The 20,792-nt window shown below is 39.4% G+C and overlaps 1 protein-coding gene across 1 annotated transcript; it reads left to right on the top strand.

The window, feature by feature from the left end:
• Positions 1-2,135: 2,135 nt before the first annotated feature.
• LOC109893799 (myosin heavy chain, fast skeletal muscle-like) lies at positions 2,136-14,656 on the top strand. Its single transcript, XM_031824685.1, has 41 exons — positions 2,136-2,195; positions 2,582-2,641; positions 2,961-3,173; positions 3,368-3,511; positions 3,601-3,757; positions 3,849-3,876; positions 4,049-4,169; positions 4,280-4,372; positions 4,461-4,524; positions 4,612-4,710; positions 4,836-4,939; positions 5,249-5,387; positions 5,644-5,762; positions 5,873-6,022; positions 6,198-6,368; positions 6,454-6,766; positions 7,118-7,188; positions 7,497-7,584; positions 7,706-7,823; positions 7,952-8,075; positions 8,202-8,338; positions 8,434-8,689; positions 8,789-9,031; positions 9,125-9,301; positions 9,406-9,551; positions 9,642-9,732; positions 9,845-10,234; positions 10,339-10,465; positions 10,550-10,668; positions 10,774-10,970; positions 11,053-11,236; positions 11,323-11,488; positions 11,598-11,722; positions 11,828-12,136; positions 12,226-12,429; positions 12,522-12,647; positions 12,821-12,991; positions 13,085-13,189; positions 13,284-13,379; positions 14,164-14,298; positions 14,535-14,656. Exons 1-41 carry the CDS (start codon positions 2,157-2,159, stop codon positions 14,553-14,555), a joined length of 5,940 nt encoding a protein of 1,979 aa, XP_031680545.1. The 5' UTR covers positions 2,136-2,156; the 3' UTR covers positions 14,556-14,656.
• The last annotated feature ends 6,136 nt before the right edge of the window (positions 14,657-20,792 follow it).

The following is a 20,792-nucleotide window of genomic DNA, read 5'->3' as shown; positions in this document are numbered from 1 at the left end:
CACACACACACACTGGCGACTGCAGCTGTGGGCTAAGGCTGCTTTGAGCTGACAGATTTCATAATGTAAGAAATATCAGCTGCTGGCTTTAGCTGCCATATGACCTCTGGCATGTTTGAATAGCTTTGTCATAAGGTCAATATAACAATGGACACACTGTAAACACAGTGTTAGCTAATACTTTTTCTTCTTATTCTGGTCAGGTATTTGTTTGTAGTAGAAAATGTGAATACTATATTATGTTTGACAAGTTAATAATACATCATGTATTTGAATCATGTTAGGCCTGTATTAATAAGCTGATAAATAATGAATATGTTTTATTATTAAATAATTAAGACGTTACATTTTTATCATAATCATTGCTATGTATTAGCAGTATGTAAACTCTGCCCCACATTTTCAAAAGGCATGCACTTTGATTCATGTGCTTACAGTGCAAATATCATTCATATGAAATATATAATAGAAATGTGTTCTATAATCACAAATACAGGTTCATCTGCACACCGCTATGAACATAAATCAATCAAAAACAATAATTGAAATAAATGCCTCCTTCCATGTGTCAAGGTAAATAAATGAATCATACACTGAGTGTACAAAACATTAAGAACACCTGTTCTTTCCATGACAGAGACTGACCAGCTGAATCCAGGTGAAAGCAATTATCCCTTATTGATGTCACCTGTTAAATCCACTTCAATCAGTGTAGATGAAGGGAAGGAGACAGGTTAAACAAGGCTTTTTAAGCCTTGAAACAATTGAGACATGGATTGTGTATGTGTGCCATTCAGAGGGTGAATGAACAAGACACAAGATTTGAAGTGCCTTTGAACGGAGTATGGTAGTAGGTGTTCCTAATGATTGGTATACTCAGTGTATATTCACATTTTACAAAAGTGAATTGTTTGAATGACAATATCTATACAGAAATATGTATATTTTTCTGAACCTGAAGTGGCTACAGAGCAATCTGAGTGTGTCAAATCAAATCTCATTTTATTTGTTACGTGCGCCGAACACAACAGGTGTAGACCTTACAGTGAAATGCTTACTTACAAGGCCTAACCAACAATGCAGTTTTTTTAAATGTAAAAAAAATCCTAAAAAAATATATGAATAAGAAATAAAAGTAAAAAATAATTGAAGAGTGTGAGCCTACATTAGGGTTCTCTAGAGTTAAATTGTCAACAATCTCAAAAGTGTCTGAACTTGAATGAGCTAGAGGCTATATTTATTTTAAGTCCTAATAAGAACCTAAGGGGAAGCCAAAGATATTGTGTATCACATTTCTATTGCAACTTTATCGCATGTGGGACCACTAAAGAATACTTAAGACACTGTCCCCATTTGGACATAGCGTATCGTATGAGAGCATAATTGGCATCAGATGATCTCAGGAGACCTTTGGAACAATGTCTTCCGTAAAGGTCAGTGTGTGATGATCCTTTGGGCATTCCGTTTATACCCAGTGAAAACTACTACTTATTGGAGACGCGTATTTGATTCAATGTACTTTATACACAATGAACTGGAAAAACAATCAAGCTTCTTATTTTGTTATCAGATATGCACAATCCCATCTTTTCAAATACCGTCAACTATTCAATTTAAGTGAACAAACCTCCGGCTGTTACGGCACTTAACTTGTGGCACCACTCTTACTGTCGGCGAGAGACAAAACAACCACAGCTGTTATGACAGACCTTTTGGCATCTCTCCTTCTCCTATCCATTGTGATGTTTCGTAAACATTTTAACATGATTACAATTCAACACTGTCATGTCACTAAAGACGAGGGTGAGACAAATGACAGTCTGCACCAATTTGACAAGTTTTGACACGTGCAAGACCTTCAGATATCCTCCACAACACCCTCTTAGCAAATCCCATTCATCATTCCATGCATCATTAGAGAACAGGCTTACAATTGTAACCAAAATGATTTATGAATATAATTAGCTTATGTTGCACAGGTTCTAGACAACGCTGTTAACACTATTAGTTCCCATATAAACAGTGACACAACAAGTCAGGATGCTGAAGTGAGAAGGGGCAGACGTACATGACCAAATAAAGAAAAAGTACACGTCCCAAAAGGGTGGGCTGCTTCTGCTCAGTGAACACAAATCTCTCTATAAAAGAAGCCATCTATGACCACCCTTGGACTGACTGAAGGCCACCCAGCAAAGGTGAGTAAGTGCCACAGCTTTCACAACGATTTACTAGTGACCAGAGAGATGCTTATTTGCTCCTTTAGAGATACATTCTTGTCTGGTTTACTTATGGAAAAAACTCCTGCAATCACAGATGACTCATTTTGTACTAGCTTCAGTTGTGTATATTTACATTTTACACGTTTGTCATTTAGCAGACGCTCTTTTGCAGAGTGACTTACAGTTAGTGCATTCATCTAAAGATAGCTAGGTGAGACAACAACACATCACAATCATATCAGGTACATTTTCCGTCAACAAAGTACTTATCAGCAAAGTCAGTGCTAGTAGGGAAAGACAAGTGCTTTAAAATACATATATAATAACCGTATTGAAAACTGACAAAACTCTTTCTTTTCAAGTATCGACATCTTACCAACTTGGTCCCAGCAACATCCTACGAACTTGGGCAAAAAAAAGAGGTACATTGTGTTAACTGTATCTGGCATGTACAATGTTAGTATGGGGAAACACTGACTGGGGAGCACTTCAATTCTTTAACACAAAATATAGCCTTTACCAAGATAAGTCAAAGGAAGATGCTTAACTAGATCTTATTGATACAATTATATAAAGAGTTCATTACATATAGTAAAGGTTTTCAGGGAAATGTAGTGTAAGTAAGAACATGGGACATTATCATCAAGATCTAAAAATCATTCAGATTCTTGTTTGTGGAAGATAATGATTAGCATTGGTATTTGTCATTGTAGATAAAGCAACTCTGTCTTTTCTTGGCAGAGGGTAATCATGAGCACGGACGCAGAGATGGCGGCATTTGGCCCAGCGGCCATCTACCTCCGAAAACCGGAAAGAGAGAGGATTGCAGCCCAGGCCGCTCCCTTTGATGCCAAATCAGCTTTCTTTGTGGTTGAGCCCAAAGAGATGTACCTCAAAGGGGTTCTCCAGAGTAAAGAGGGTGGAAAAGCCACTGTCAAAACACTGTGTAACAAAGTAAGTAGACGTCTACAACAGTGAGAATTCTGTAGGAAGGAAAATAGGGCAGTGAAAAAATATTTTATTGACATATTCTAATGCGGTGATGGCTATGCTGTTTTCTAAGCTCTAAACTGTGATATGAGTTCATTAAAACCATCATCTAATTGTTTGAGTAACCAGTCATTTACAAAATGTTATTCCTGTCACAGGTTCTCACTGTGAAGGAGGATGATATCCACCCCATGAACCCTCCAAAGTACGACAAAATTGAGGACATGGCCATGATGACCCACCTCAATGAGGCCACGGTGTTGTATAACCTCAAAGAGCGTTACGCAGCATGGATGATCTACGTGAGCTTAAATGAAAGATAATCTAGCGGTCAAGACATGAATCAATGGAGAGTTTAAATGTTAACAAACATTATTCCCTTCTATTACAGACCTACTCTGGGCTGTTCTGTGTCACTGTGAACCCCTACAAGTGGCTCCCAGTGTACGACTCTGTAGTTGTGAATGCTTACAGAGGCAAAAAGAGAATTGAAGCCCCACCCCACATCTTCTCCATCTCTGATAATGCCTATCAGTTCATGCTCACTGGTACACAAATACCCATGCTACTAAAATGACTTAATGTACAGAATTGCACAATATGTTTGTAACTTATTCACACATGCTTTTCCGTTTTCAGACCATGAGAACCAGTCAATTCTGATCACGTAAGTCCAAATCAATGAGAAAATGAGGGTAAGATTATGGTTAAAAAACACAATCAACTTGCTCACTGATGGATGTTCAGTAAGTAATATTGCGGTTTAGTAAAAAAAAAAGTAAGTGAGATTATTGAAAAGAAGAATGATAGGAGTTTAACTAATCTCTGTCTACCCACAGTGGAGAATCTGGTGCAGGAAAGACTGTGAACACCAAACGTGTCATCCAGTACTTTGCGACAATCGCGGTGGCTGGAGGAAAGAAGGAACAAACAGCGGCTGCTACTTCTGGGAAAATAAAGGTCAGAAACATTACTGTAGCCTAACATATCTAGTATAAAGGGGTTGTATGCATCAAAGATCCAGGATGTAGGCATCATCAAAACATGACTAAATGTGATGACATCTCTAGGGGTCGCTAGAGGATCAAATCATTGCAGCCAACCCCCTACTGGAGGCTTATGGTAATGCCAAGACCGTGAGAAATGACAACTCCTCACGCTTTGTAAGTATAAAAAAATGCATTTTTGTATTTGTGAGCTTTCTTGGTTTCGAAGGTTTGTATACTGATGGATATCTAATGAACCTTTTAGGGTAAGTTCATCAGAATCCATTTTGGAACAACTGGAAAGTTGGCCTCTGCTGATATTGAAACATGTAAGTGCTTCATGATCAGTGTATCTTTATCCAGTTGTGATTGACAAGTGTAAAAGACTCCTGCTCATACAAACACGTATGCTACAGATCTGCTGGAGAAGTCTAGAGTGACATTCCAGCTGTCCGCTGAGAGAAGCTACCACATCTTCTATCAGCTCATGACTGGACACCAGCCACAATTGCTGGGTGAGAGACTAATACATAAATATGACATGGAATAAACAAGGTCAACAGTAAATACATTATACATTCGTAATAGTAACTGTGCGAAATAGTTTTTTCTAATTATTGTATTCATTATTGTATTCCAGAGGCACTTCTGATCACCACCAACCCCTATGACTATCCCATAATCAGTCACGGTGAAATCGCTGTCAAGAGTATTGATGATACAGAAGAGTTCATCGCCACCGATGTAAGTTGAAAAAAAACTACAAATGTCGGAAAAACATCATTGCATGATATAACAGAATATTACAAGCCAACGTTTCTCTAAAAAACATGAACATGTCTAAAAAGTAGATAAAAAGCTAATTGTATAATGACTGTATGCCTTCGAAAACACATGTTAACTGATATCGTAGCTTATATTTTAATAAAGCATGACAGTCAGTAACATTGCATTCCATCAAGATTCCCTTAAACTTTTCCAGAGAACATTTTAACAATCTGTATCATTGTGTTACTGAAAACATTAATCAAACATTTCTTAAAATCTCCATAGACGGCCATTGACATTTTAGGCTTCACTGCTGAGGAGAAGATTGGCATCTACAAGCTGACTGGTTCTGTGATGCATCATGGGGCAATGAAGTTCAAGCAGAAGCAGCGTGAGGAGCAGGCTGAGCCTGATGGCACTGAGGGTAAATATCAGAATAAAATTAGAAAATTCAATGGACAACTAACCTACCTTATCTTTTGCCATATCAACTGTACTCAACTGTTGGAAGCCTTTGAAATGGTCACGGTTCATTTTCTAGGTTCTTCCAGCCTAATTTAAATAGCCTAATTTAAATAGCCTAATTTAAATAGCCTAATTTAAATAGCCTAATTTAAGGGTTTAAGCAATGTATCAAAAAAAGAATGTTTAAAGAGCATAACATATTCTCTCCTAACCAGAGGCTGATAAAATCTCCTACCTCATGGGCCTGAACTCCGCTGACTTGCTCAAAGCTCTGTGCTACCCCAGAGTGAAGGTCGGGAATGAGATGGTGACCAAGGGGCAGACTGTACCACAGGTAGAATCTTTTAGACTATTCTCAATTATTGTCACACAAGGGAGATTTGCAAAAAGTAAAATGAACGTGAATTTTATGCAGGATAAAAACAAACATATTTTTTTCTGTAGGTGAACAATTCAACTATGGCCCTCTGTAAATCAGTCTATGAGAAAATGTTCTTGTGGATGGTCGTCCGTATCAATGAGATGTTAGACACAAAGCAGGCCAGACAATTCTTCATTGGTGTGCTGGACATCGCTGGATTTGAGATCTTTGATGTGAGTATTTGTATACCGTAAATTCAGCATGTTGCTGTTCAGCTCATCCTGCTGCTTGAAAACAATTTAACCAAGAGCAGACATTATGCCTGTACAATATCTACTGATCAAAATATGAACTAGCAGTCATGTTGGGTAACTCTTGACTTTCAACGTTTCTGTATTTAAACATTAGTACAACAGCTTGGAGCAACTTTGCATCAACTTCACCAATGAGAAACTACAACAGTTCTTCAACCACCACATGTTTGTACTGGAGCAAGAGGAGTACAAGAAAGAGGGAATTGAATGGGAGTTCATTGACTTTGGGATGGACTTGGCTGCCTGCATTGAGCTTATTGAGAAGGTAGGTGAAATCTTAAGAAAGCAGACAATACAATAAAAGGCATGTCTGCTTAACAGTTTAATATTTCACATCTTGTCACCCACAGCCAATGGGCATCTTCTCCATCCTTGAAGAGGAGTGCATGTTCCCCAAGGCTTCAGACACTACCTTCAAGAGCAAGCTGTATGACCAGCATATTGGTAAAACCAAAGCGTTTGAGAAGCCTAAACCTGGGAAAGGCAAGGCTGAGGCCCACTTTGCCCTGGTGCACTATGCCGGTACTGTGGACTACAATGTCACAGGCTGGCTGGACAAGAACAAGGACCCCCTGAATGACTCCGTTGTGCAACTGTACCAAAAGTCCTCAGTCAAACTGTTGGCTATGCTGTATGTAGGAGCAGCAGCTTCACAAGCAGACGGTACATCCCATATTTCAGAATTGCTCATACTACAAGATGAGACTATATATACCCCTTCCCTTGTTATATAGTTTATGATTATAAAAGCATTGCGGTTGAAGTGGTCATTTGAGTTAAACTGATGGCATTGGTATTACTGGAAATCTCAGTACACTGGATTTATTTATGATTATATATATATATATATATATATATATATATATATACACACAATATATACAATACAGTATTATTTAATGACCCACTGTATACAATGTACATTTGTGAGTCAATATTAGTGTTCAGTCAGTGAAATCATGTAAAAGTCTAATTGGAATAAGAATATAACTGGCCCAACACATTTGTAAACAGATGCAGCACGAGGAGGAGGAGGCAAGAAGAAGAAGGGTGGTTCCTTCCAGACTGTGTCTGCTCTGTTCAGGGTAACTAAATGTATATTATCCTTTATTATGATGATGCACTACGGTGCAATACTTTGTCAAATGTACATTTTGGGGGCTAATAGGTCATTATCATTTGTATTTCATTTTTTGGTTATGATAAGGTAAAACAGGTGTACTGTATAACATCTCTTTAAGTTGTTCATAGTTGATATTCTTTAAAATCCATAGGTATATTTCAATAATTGAAATGACTGGACATCTTACAGAATGTGGCTTGAAATTTAAGTGTCAAACACAACTTTGTTTATTATAGAATCTCACAACTCACACATTTTCCAATCCCACAGGAGAATTTGGGCAAGCTGATGACCAACTTGAGGAGTACCCATCCTCACTTTGTGCGCTGTTTGATTCCCAATGAATCAAAGACACCAGGTCTGGGCTCATTGTCAAGTATTTTAATACACGTTTATAAAGATTCTGAGAAAATAAGGCTCCTTTGTTGTACTGGCTAACTTGAGGAAAGTCGTAGAACATGCTACTTTCTTGTCGTTAGGTCTGATGGAGAACTTCCTGGTCATCCACCAGCTGAGGTGTAATGGTGTACTGGAAGGCATCAGAATCTGCAGAAAGGGCTTCCCCAGCAGAATCCAATATGGTGACTTCAAGCAGAGGTAATTCATGTTCATTAAAGGAAAATGCCAACAAGATTTTCAAGTACTTCTTTCATAGGCATGATCACATCAAATACACATTTATTTGGTGATGTATTTTTTTAAATCTCCCTTAATCATAATTTCAGATACAAAGTATTGAATGCAAGTGTCATCCCTGATGGACAATTTATTGACAACAAGAAGGCTTCAGAGAAGCTCCTGGGATCAATAGATGTGGACAAGAGTCAGTACAAGTTTGGGCACACCAAGGTAGAGCAATAGACAGCACCATCACTCCCCCCCCCCCCCCAAAAAAAAACCCGTTGAGCTCCATCAAAAAAACAACAACTAGTTCTTTATTTTCTATAAATATAATCAAGATACATATTCCTACAGGTGTTCTTCAAAGCTGGTCTGTTGGGTACTCTGGAGGAGATGCGAGATGAGAAACTGGTTACTCTGGTGACCATGACTCAGGCCCTGTGCAGAGGTTACGTCATGAGGAAAGAGTTTGTCAAGATGATGGCGAGACGGTAGCTACACTACACATTTTAAAGAGTACATGTTATTGAGCCAGTGAAGAGAACCCCCCCCCCAAAACTGTTTATTTTATGATTATTATTTACAGAGAAGCAATTTACTCCATCCAATACAACATCCGCTCATTTATGAACGTGAAACACTGGCCATGGATGAAGCTGTACTTCAAGATCAAGCCTCTTTTAAAATCAGCAGAAACTGAAAAAGAGATGGCTGCAATGAAGGAAAACTTTGAGAAAATGAAGGAGGATCTGGCTAAGGCGTTGGCCAAGATAAAAGGGCTTGAGGAGAAGATAGTTTCTCTGTTGCAGGAAAATAATGATCTGCAGCTACAGATAGCAGCGGTAAGTTAATAAATTGCCTGTTTAATACAATTCTTGTTCACGTCATTTTATTGGCCTTTGACTTCCAGTGTTGCCTCATTTATGTTGTGCCTGTTGTAGGAAGAGAATACTCTCTGTGATACTGAGGAAAGATGTGAGGGACTCATCAAGAGTAAGATCCAGATGGAAGCCAAACTCAAAGAGACATTTGAGCGGCTGGAGGATGAGGAGGAGCTCAATGCTGAACTGACTGCCAAGAAAAGGAAACTGGAGGACGAGTGCTCTGAACTAAAGAAAGACATTGATGACTTGGAGCTCACCTTGGCCAAAGTGGAAAAGGAGAAACATGCCACTGAAAATAAGGTTTACCATTTATTATAAGCCATGAATTTCTGCATTAATTTTAAATGTAAAAGACAGAGCATTGATGATTTGAGATTAAATTATTCAATTTAGGTTAAAAACCTGACAGAGGAGATGTCTTCTCAAGATGAGAGCCTTATCAAGTTGACGAAGGAGAAGAAAGCCCTCCAAGAGGCGCACCAGCAAGTCCTTGATGATCTCCAGGCTGAGGAAGACAAAGTCAACAATCTGACCAAAGCCAAGACCAAGCTTGAACAGCAAGTTGATGATGTAAGAGATGTGACAACCTTAAAACAGCTTAATATTACCATCACAGGAAATACAATAAATGAACAGTTAACCAAATATTGTGAAAATTTTCTTGTGTGGTCTAGTTGGAGGGTTCCCTTGAGCAAGAAAAGAAGGTCCGCATGGACCTTGAGAGAGCCAAGAGGAAGCTTGAAGGAGATCTGAAACTGGCCCTGGAGTCCTTGATGGACCTGGAGAATGACAAGCAGCAGTCTGATGAGAAGATCAAGAAGTACATTTAAAATATAAACAGTTGTTGAACCATTCTCTCAGAACTGATCGCCTGATACATCTTTTAATATTTATGTTTTATTTCAAACAGGAAGGACTTTGAGACAAGCCAACTTCTCAGCAAAATTGAAGATGAACAGGCATTGGGTGCTCAGCTTCAGAAGAAAATCAAAGAACTCCAGGTGAACTGTCGGTTCAACATACCACACTGAATAAGATTCATGGGATAGATTCACTATCTTCCGAATTGCATGTTTTAAGCAAATAAACATTTAAGTACATTATATATTTCAGGCCCGTATTGAAGAGCTGGAAGAGGAGATTGAGGCTGAACGTGCTGCACGGGCGAAGGTTGAGAAGCAGAGGTCTGATCTCTCCAGGGAACTTGAGGAGATCAGTGAGAGGCTTGAAGAAGCTGGAGGTGCAACATCTGTCCAGATTGAGATGAGCAAGAAGCGTGAGGCTGAGTTCCAGAAGCTGCGTCGTGATCTTGAAGAGTCCACCCTGCAGCATGAGGCCACGGCTGCTGCACTCCGTAGGAAGCAGGCCGACACTGTGGCAGAACTGGGAGAACAAATAGACAACCTCCAGCGTGTCAAGCAGAAGCTGGAGAAGGAGAAGAGTGAATTCAAAATGGAGAGTGATGACCTCTCCAGCAACATGGAAGCTATCGCCAAGGCAAAGGTGGGAGATGATGTGGTTGCCAGAATATATATAAAACAAATTAGAAATACACTTATCAAAAAGCATGAAAAATTGCTCGATAACCTGTTGAACATTGTTTATAGGGTAATCTAGAGAAAATGTGCCGAAGCCTTGAGGATCAACTGAGTGAATTGAAGACAAAGAATGATGAGCATGTCCGCCAACTTAATGACATAAATGTTCAGAGAGCAAGGCTTCTGACTGAGAATGGTGAGTTTAAAATGAAAAGATTGTATTTCTGTTTGTTTTCCATAATACCAAAAAAGCTAACTTCCAACTTTCTGTCTCAATCAGGTGAACTTGGTCGTCAGATGGAGGAGAAAGAATCTCTTGTTTCCCAGTTGACCAGGGCCAAGCAGACTTTCACACAGCAGATTGAGGATGTCAAAAGGCAGATTGAAGAGGAAGTGAAGGTTCATTGCCATCTTCTACTATACTGCATCTTTGTGATTCATATAAATGTAATACTTGGCATAAGTGCTCAATTTGACTCCCCCCCCCATACTGTTGACCATTAGGCCAAAAATGCCCTAGCCCATGGTCTGCAGTCAGCCCGCCATGACTGTGATCTGCTTCGGGAGCAGTATGAGGAGGAGCAGGAGGCCAAGGCTGAACTGCAGCGGGCATTGTCCAAGGCCAACAGCGAGGTGGCTCAGTGGAGATCCAGATATGAAATTGATGCCATTCAGCGCACTGAGGAGCTTGAGGATGCCAAGTAATTGAAAAACATTCTACCACTCTTCATACTCACCAAAGTACCTACAAGAGCTAAAATCTGAGTTTTTTTCTTTTGACAGGAAAAAGCTTACCCAGCGTCTGCAAGATGCACAGGAGGCTGTTGAAGCAACAAACGCCAAGTGTGCTTCTCTGGAGAAGACCAAGCAGAGACTCCTGGGTGAAGTGGAGGATCTCATGATTGATGTGGAGCGAGCTAATGCTTCAGCTGCCCAGCTTGACAAGAAGCAGAGGAACTTTGACAAGGTAATGTTTTGACAAAGATCTGAATGAAATACAGTAAAATCTATTCATTTAATCTTGTGTATTAATTTACTTAACTGTTTTCCCAGGTTCTGACCGAGTGGAAGCAGAAGTATGAGGAGGGCCAGGCAGAGCTAGAGGGGTCTCTGAAAGAGGCCCGCTCTCTCAGCACCGAGCTGTTCAAGATGAAGAACTCCTATGAAGAATGTTTGGACCACCTGGAGACACTGAAGAGGGAGAACAAGAACCTGCAACGTATGGGGAAATAAAAATAACGACAACAAAACATGTCAGTGCACCGTTTATGCTGTGTGGATACAAATCTACAATGTTGTTCATTTACCTCCCCTTTTCATTTCAATAGATGAGATCTCTGACCTGACTGAACTGGTCAGTGAGTCTGGAAAGAGCATCCATGAGCTGGATAAGGCAAAGAAGACAGTGGAGAATGAGAAGGCAGAAATCCAGGCTGCGCTAGAGGAAGCAGAGGTAGACCCCACAAGAGTTTTTATGTCAACAAAGTCATCATGATGATATACATGTCATACCTAGATCCCTACATTACTTTGGTCTTTGTTCAATTCTATTATTTAGGGCACACTGGAACATGAGGAATCCAAGATTCTTCGTATACAGCTGGAGCTCAACCAGATCAAAGGTGAAGTTGACAGGAGGCTGGCAGAGAAGGATGAGGAGACAGAGCAAATCAAGAGGAACAGCCAGAGGATGATGGACTCCATGCAGAGCACTCTGGACTCTGAGATCAGGAGCAGGAATGATGCCATGAGAGTCAAGAAGAAGATGGAGGGAGACCTCAATGAGATGGAGATTCAGCTGAGCCATGCCAACCGCCAGGCTGCTGAAGCCCAGAAACAGCTGAGGAACGTCCAGGGAGCACTCAAGGTATATATACTTTATTTTTGTATTGAGTCCCAAAGGAATTGTTCTTTCTCTTTAGATGATGTTAGAATACATTTTCCTCTAAACCTCAGGATGCCCAACTGCAACTTGATGACGCCATCCGTGTCGCAGATGACATGAAGGAGCAAGTAGCCCTGGTGGAGCGCAGGAATAACCTGATGATGGCTGAGATTGAAGAACTGAGGGCTGCCCTGGAGCAGACAGAGAGAGGCCGCAAAGTGGCCGAACAGGAGCTGGTTGATGCCAGTGAGCGTGTTGGACTGCTGCACTCTCAGGTACATATAAAATATTAACTTTCTCTCAGTTACAAATCGGGAGAGGTACAATCAAGTTTTGGCATGTGATTAAATGCCCCCCATTCATTCAGAATACCAGCCTCATCAACACTAAGAAGAAGCTGGAGGTTGACCTTAATCAGGTCCAAGGTGAAATGGAAGACACTGTCCAGGAGGCAAGAAACGCAGAAGAGAAGGCCAAGAAGGCTATTACTGATGTAAGTTTCATTTTCTTCCTTCTGTATCTATTTTGTTCAGATCCATTAGAATGAAATCAAAAGTAGTTTGGACATTTAATTTACATACACAATCAGCAAGTATTACATACTTTACCCTTTACAAGTACTGCAGAAGTGTTCATATAATCAATGTACACAACATATTATTCCAGGCTGCTATGATGGCAGAGGAGCTGAAGAAGGAGCAGGACACCAGCTCTCACCTGGAGAGGATGAAGAAGAACCTGGAGGTCACAGTGAAGGACCTTCAGCACCGTCTGGATGAGGCTGAGAATCTGGCCATGAAGGGTGGAAAGAAGCAACTCCAGAAACTGGAGGCTAGGGTATGTACTATACATTACAGCATATACAGATCTAGAGCAAGTTACATTATATATGAAACCTTAACTGATAAAAATGGAACTCCTATATGTAAGGTCCGTGACCTGGAGAGTGAAGTTGATGCTGAACAGAAACGTGGAGCTGAAGCTATTAAAGGTGTTCGTAAATATGAGAGGAGAGTCAAGGAGCTCACCTACCAGGTACAACCATGAATCTTGATAATAAAAAACAAGATATTGTATACTGCACTGGACCATTTGAAATCGAAATGTCAATCTCTTGTAAACTGTGCAGACCGAAGAGGACAATAAAAATCTGAGCAGGCTGCAAGATCTGGTGGACAGGCTTCAGTTAAAAATGAAGGCCTACAAGAGAGCGGCTGAGGATGCTGTGAGTATGATACTAAATGACAGATTTTTAAAGTAATGGTGACATAATAAAAAACAGAATTTTGCTACTTATTTAAAAATGTTCAAACAAATGAATAACTAACTATATGTTAGGTACTTATACGTACTTGTTTCAAGGAATCCTTAATAAATCAAGTTTGGTATTAGGTAATAATAATGTAACAGAGGAAGTTGTTACTAATTAAAGCAGACTGTAGATAAAGTAAAGTAGTGATCCTATGCGGCTCAGTCGGTAGACCATGTCGCTCGCAATGCGAAGGGTCGTGGGTTTGAATCTTCTGGGGCCACATTTTACATATGGGTGGCCCCAGAAGATTCAAACCCATGACCCTTTGTGTTGCAAGCGCCATGGTCTATTACCTAATAACAAACTTAATTTATAGATTGACTGTTAATTGCTTTGGATTAAAGCATCTGCGCAAAGGCATATATTATAATATCATAAATAGGCCTAGTAAATAATGATGGAAAAAGAGATGGAGATGGAAAAGATCCAAAAGATGGAAATCTATTTTGTACATATAAAATCGTATCTAAGGTACAGCTTGCAGTAAAAACAGAAGCACAATATAAAATGGGATATGTAAAAGAATCAAGTTTACTGAGACCTTTTACTGTGTAGTTGGTTTCTGTTGTACTTTTACTCTTTATTTATAAGATTATGATGATGATAAGGTAAACAATTTAAAAGAAGTTTGAACTTTGCATGTTTTGCCCAAAAAATGCAGCATCATTGTTGAAATGTGTATTTGTGAATCCTACAGGAGGAGCAGTCCAACATTCACCTGTCCAGGTACAGGAAGGTGCAGCATGAGCTGGAGGAAGCTCAGGAGCGTGCCGACATCTCTGAGTCCCAGGTCAACAAGTTGAGAGCCAAGAGCCGTGAAATTGGTAGCAAGGTACGAATACATTTAACGACCGTTATAAAAAAATTGTGTTTTTGTTTGTAAACAAAGAATTTGTGGAGTGGTTGAAAAACGAGTTTTAATGACTCCAACCTAAGTGTATGTTACTTCAACTGTATACTGTAATACATTGCAATGCAGCAAATGGTTAATATATAAGCTATAAAAATCCCATTATGGTAAAGTATAAGCAAGATGTTTTTTAAAATTCTTTTCACATTCTTTTCCAGGGGAATGTGGCTGAAGAGTGAGGGACGAAGTCCAGATGAGACACATTATAAACAGGTCATACAATATGATTTTTGGTAAAAATGTTCTCATGAATCAAAAATAAATCTTCAAACCATATCCATACCGTGTCAATTGTTTTCATAATTTATCATTGAAATGAATTGTGTCACACAAACACCTTCTTCCTCGGATATCACTGATTGAACCACTAATGCATGCCTGATGATGTCGTATTCCTCCTAAACATCGTCACACAGTTACATTAGTCAGTGCATTATCACCGCTCCTGCTGCTGTATTGACATTTGATGAATAAAACTGTAGCTATTATTGTTTTGACTTCTTGTAATTTAGCTCCACATGCATAAATTCAGCATTTGTCTTTTCATATACAGTATAACAGCCTGTGAACAACAGACCACCTGGTGTCCCTTTCAGCGTATAGCTGAGCTATGCCAATATGGGGTCCTTATCAGTGCTTTGACAAAACTGGTATTCCTTTGTTTTCCCACAAATATTCTGTCAAAGTATCATACATCTGTAGGTCTGGGGGGGGTCATTTCTCCTCCAAAACCTCAAGATAATTCAGATGTATTTTACTACCCCCTTTTTTTAACAGCACAACATATCATTCAGGAAAATATGCTCACATGAGGTTCGTTGAAGTGGCTATTGCACCTATCTGATGGTGAAAACTACATGAAGGAAGAAAGACACTGAAGAAAGGCACTGAGAGATCCTCATCATACCACAACTTGCACTACAGTCTCATTTTCCACACCACATTCTTAGTGTTATACAGTATGCATGCCTGTATGAGGCCAAGTGCAGATGCTGCAACAAATAACTGTTTCTGAAAGGAACTAACTTTGCCAACTTCGTCCCATTGTTCTACTAAGTGTCATGTCAATTCCTTGGCCATGTTAAAACAATAGTTTGATAAGGTGTTTTACCAATTAATCATGCAAGCATTTGACCAAATGTTAGTCATACTGTACTCAGCGATCAAGGACATGCACTGTTTTTCTAATTTGTCATTTAATTAATTAACTGGGAAGAAACGGTCCAACACATAAATCCATTTACTTACCACAAAGCAGCATTGCAAAAGAGTGTAGGCTACCTGCAAAACTTAAACAGATAGTTTTAATACATATCTACTTGACACAAAATATAAAAATGAAAGAGGTACAACATAAAAATGAACGTGTTTGCTCAAATTTGGACTTACAGTACCGTTGCCAAGGAGGGGCTAAATCACCACTGAAGAGAGTGAGCGAGACAGTTTTATACAAACGGTTGTAGCAAAATAAGGCTTAAAACACTTGGTGACAAATATCTAGGCTGTGAGAGCATTGCTGAGCAGGCAGCTATGTTTGTATTCCATCCTAATCAGAACACAGGGGAGGGTAGGAGATCAATTATCACATTTTGATTGAATATATTACCTATTTTATACTGTGCAAACTCCTCAGAAGTGTTCATCTTGACGCCATCTCTGAGTCTTTGCCTGTTTAATATCATCTTTCTACAAGGAAAGAATGACACCATATCATCTGATCCAATCCTTACTTCATATGGGAAACAAACACGTAAGGAAAGGTCAGCTGGCAAGGTTAGCCTTGTCTCCAGTTCATGTATCAGGTAAAAGTAGAGCAAAGGGGGGTCATTAACTACCTACAGTGCCTTCAGAAAGTATTCAGACCCCTTGACTTTGTCGACATCTCATTGTGTCACAGTCTGAATTGAAATGGATTAAATTGAGATTGTCACTTGCCTACACACAATACCCCATAATGTCAAAGTGGAATGATGTTTTTGAAATGTTTACAAAACAATCAAAAATATAAAGCTGAAATGTCAATTGAGTCAATAAGAGTCAATAAGTATTCAAACCCTTTATTACGTTAATGAGTAAAATGTGTTTAACAAGTCACATAATAAGTTGCATGGACTCTCTGTATGAAATAATAGTGTTTAACATGATTGTTGAATGACTACCTCATCTTTATACCACACACATGCAATTATGTGTAAGGTCCCTCAGTCGAGCAGTGAATTTCAAATACAGATTCAACTACAAAGACCAGGGAGGTTTTCCAATGCCTCACAAAGAATGGCACCTATCGGTGGATGGGTAAAAAGAAGAAGAAGCAGATATTGAATATCTCTTTAAGGATGGTGAAGTTAATAATTACATGTTGGATGGTGTATCAATACACCCAGTCACTACAAAGACACAAGTGTCCTTCCTAATTCAGTTTCCAGAAAGGAAGGAAACCGCTCAGCGATGTCAGCATGAGGCCAATGGGGGCTTTAAAACAGTTACAAAGTTTAATGGCTGTGATAGGTGAAAACTGAGGATGGATCAACAACATTTTAGTTACTCCACAATACTAACCTAATTGTGTGAAAAGAAGAAACCCTGTACAGAATAAAACTATTCCAAAACATGTATCCTGTTTGCAACAATGTACTAAAGTAATACTGCAAAAATGTGGTAAAGCAATAAATATTTGTCCTGAGTACAAAGTGTTATGTTTGGGGCAAATTCAATACAATGCATTACTGAGTAACACTCAACATATTTTCAAGCATAGTGGTGCCTGCATCATGTTATGGGTATGCTTGTAATTGTTAAGGACTGGGGAGTTTTTCAGGATAAAAAAAGAAACAGAATGGAGCTATGCACAGGTGAAATTATAGAGGAAAACCTGATTCAGCAGGCCTGGTTCAGCAGACACTGGGAGATAAATTCACCTAACCTAAAACACAAGGCCAAATCTACACTGAGTTGATTTCCAAGAAGACAGTAAATGTTCCTGATTGGCCAAGTTACAGTTTTGACTTAACCTTTTACTGCAGCTGGCTAAATCATTGTCACACAGAGTGTTTCTTGGTAGTCTTAAACAAATCTACTTTGACACAAAAATATACACCTCACACACATCTGCTTGAAAATCTATGGCAAGACCTGAAAATGACAGAGCTCAAATAATTTCTAAAAGATTAATGGGCAAATATTGCACAATTTATGTGTGGAAATCTCTTAGAGACATACCCAGAAAGACTCACAGCTGTAATTGCTGCCAAAGGTGATTCTAACATGTACTTATCTAATCAAGATATGTTGGTGTTGTATTTTCCATAAATGTTTTACAAATGAAAAAAATCTTCCGCTTTGATATTACAGAGTATTTTGTGTAGATTGTTGACAAAATATTACAATTAAATCCGTTTTAATCCCACTTTGTAACATGTGGAAAAAGTCAAGGGTTATTAAAAACATTCTGAATGCACTGTAAATATGTACTTATTTTAATGCTGGTTTACTACCAGGAAACATCTTGCCAAGTATTATACAGATGGAAAACACAAGGCCAAATCTGTGGAGTGATTGATTGACTTACAGATGCATAAATCAGCTGCATTGTTATGCATTATCAGAGTTTTTTTTTAAACAGTTACCTCAGAAAGTGTCACTCAAACATACAGTGTGTAGTAGCCTACAGCCTTTCATTCAGTCTGGCACACTGCCTACATACAGTCTTACAAAAAAGGTTTCCGAAAGGGTTGTCCCGCTGTCCCCATAGCATAACCCTTTTTTGTACCAGGCACAACCCTTTTGGGTTCCATGTAGAACCCTCTGTGGAAAGGGTTCTACCTGGAACCAAAAGGGTTCTACCTAGTACCAAAAAGGGTTGTACAAAGGGTCCTCCTATGGGGACTGCCAAATAACCCTTTTAAGTTCTAGATAGCACCTTTTTCTCGAAGTGTATGAACACTGATCACCTTAATCCGTGTCACATTAACTGAAGTATGGGCTTTTCTCCATCCTAGATGGTTTTAGGAAGTTAATTGAGGATCCTCAAGTTCAAGTAAAAATTTTTATTAGTGGTATGTACCAGATAACCCGATGTACACCGTCCAACGAAATGCTTACTTGGAGGTCCCTTCTCGACAATGCAACAACAATGAGAAAAGATAAGAAATGAATATGAACATTAAGTAAATGGCTCAGTAGAATGAAATAAACATGTTAGTATAATAAAGGGAGGCACAATTTATATATGATTGTTTTTGGGATTTGGGGCAAGTGTTTAAATTGTGCAGCATTTAGCAATCATAATATTTATTGTTTTGGGGAATGGGGGATTGGGGGGCAAGTGTTTAAATTGTGCAGCATTTAGCAATCATAATATTTATTGTTTTGGGGAATGGGGGATTGGGGGGCAAGTGTTTAAATTGTGCAGCATTTAGCAATCATAATATTTATTGTTTTGGGGAATGGGGGATTGGGGGGCAAGTGTTTAAATTGTGCAGCATTTAGCAATCATAATATTTATTGTTTTGGGGAATGGGGGATTGGGGGGCAGGTGTTTAAATTGTGCAGCATTTAGCAATCATAATAAGAGTCTGGTAGCACAAGTGGTGATGTGTGTGTGCCATGAATATGTGTGTGTGTGTGTCCTAGCTGGTATTATCACTATTCAGAATGGTGCAAAAATAATAAGAGACTGGTAGCAGAAGTTGTGATCTGTGTGTATCAGTTGTGTGTATGTACAGTGGGGCAAAAAAGTATTTAGTCAGCCACCAATTGTGCAAGTTCTCCCACTTAAAAAGATGAGAGAGGCCTGTAATTTTCATAGGTACACTTCAATTATGACAGACAAAATTTGAAAAAAAATCCAGAAAATCACATTGTAGGATTTTTTATTAATTAATTTGCAAATGATGGTGGAAAATAAGTATTTGGTCACCTACAAACAAGCAAGATTTCTGGCTCTCACAGACCTGTAACTTCTTCTTTAAGAGGCTCCTCTGTCCTACACTCGTTACTTGTATTAATGGCACCTGTTTGAACTTGTTATCAGTATAAAAGACACCTGTCCACAACCTCAAACAGTCACACTCCAAACTCCACTATGCCCAAGACCAAAGAGCTGTCAAAGGACACCAGAAACAAAATTGTAGACCTGCACCAGGCTGGGAAGACTGGATCTGTAATAGGTAAGCAGCTTGGTTTGAAGAAATCAACTGTGGGAGCAATTATTAGGAAATGGAAGACATACAAGACCACTGATAATCTCCCTCGATCTGGGGCTCCATGCAAGATCTCACCCCATGGGGTCAAAATGATCACAATAATGGTGAGCAAAAATCCCATAACCACACGGGGGGACCTAGTGAATGACCTGCAGAGAGCTGGGACCAAAGTAACAAAGCCTACCATCAGTAACACACTACACCGCCAGGGACTCAAATCCTGCAGTGCCAGACGTGTCCCCCTGCTTAAGCCAGTACATGTCCAGGCCCGTCTGAAGTTTGCTAGAGAGCATTTGGATGATCCAGAAGAAGATTGGGAGAATGTCATATGGTCAGATGAAACCAAAATATAACTTTTTGGTAAAAGCTCAACTCGTTGTGTTTGGAGGACAAAGAATGCTGAGTTGCATCCAAAGAACAACATACCTACTGTGAAGCATGGAGGTGGAAACATCATACTTTGGGGCTGTTTTTCTGCAAAGGGACCATGACGACTGATCCGTGTAAAGGAAAGAATGAATGGGGCCATGTATCGTGAGATTTTGAGTGAAAACCTCAGCAAGGGCATTGAAGATGAAACGTGGCTGGGTCTTTCAACATGACACTGATCCCAAACACACCGCCCGGGCAACGAAGGAGTGGCTTCGTAAGAAGCATTTCAAGGTCCTGGAGTGGCCTAGCCAGTCTCCAGATCTCAACCCAATAGAAAATCTTTGGAGGGAGTTGAAAGTCCGTGTTGCCCAGCAACAGCCCCAAAACATCACTGCTCTAGAGGAGACCTGCATGGAGGAATGGGCCAAAATACCAGCAACAGTGTGTGAAAACCTTGTGAAGACTTACAGAAAACGTTTGACCTCTGTCATTGCCAACAAAGGGTATATAACAAAGTATTGAGATAAACTTTTGTTATTGACCAAATACTTATTTTCCACCATACTTTGCAAATAAATTCATAAAAAATCCTACAATGTGATTTTCTGGATTTTTTTCTCATTTTGTCTGTCATAGTTGAAGTGTACCTATGATGAAAATTACAGGACTCTCTTATCTTTTTAAGTGGGAGAACTTGCACAATTGGTGGCTGACTAAATACTTTTTTGCCCCACTGTATGTGTGTGTGTGTGTGTGTGTGTGTGTGTGTGTGTGTGTGCATACAGTGGGGAGAACAAGTATTTGATACACTGCCGATTTTGCTGGTTTTCCTACTTACAA

Source organism: Oncorhynchus kisutch, linkage group LG1 (assembly GCF_002021735.2).
Source record: "Oncorhynchus kisutch isolate 150728-3 linkage group LG1, Okis_V2, whole genome shotgun sequence".
NCBI classification, from domain to species: Eukaryota; Metazoa; Chordata; class Actinopteri; order Salmoniformes; family Salmonidae; genus Oncorhynchus; species Oncorhynchus kisutch.
The sequence above is the reverse complement of the archived record's forward strand: the minus strand, read 5'-3'. Positions and strand labels throughout refer to the sequence as shown.

Coding starts and splice junctions, on each gene's coding strand:
- LOC109893799 (XM_031824685.1), top strand. CDS start 2,157: ATGACCACCCTTGGACTGACTGAAGGCCACCCAGCAAAG. Junction 4,170..4,279: donor CTACTTCTGGGAAAATAAAG/GTCAGAAACATT, acceptor TGACATCTCTAG/GGGTCGCTAGAGGATCAAAT. Junction 10,669..10,773: donor AGATTGAAGAGGAAGTGAAG/GTTCATTGCCAT, acceptor GTTGACCATTAG/GCCAAAAATGCCCTAGCCCA.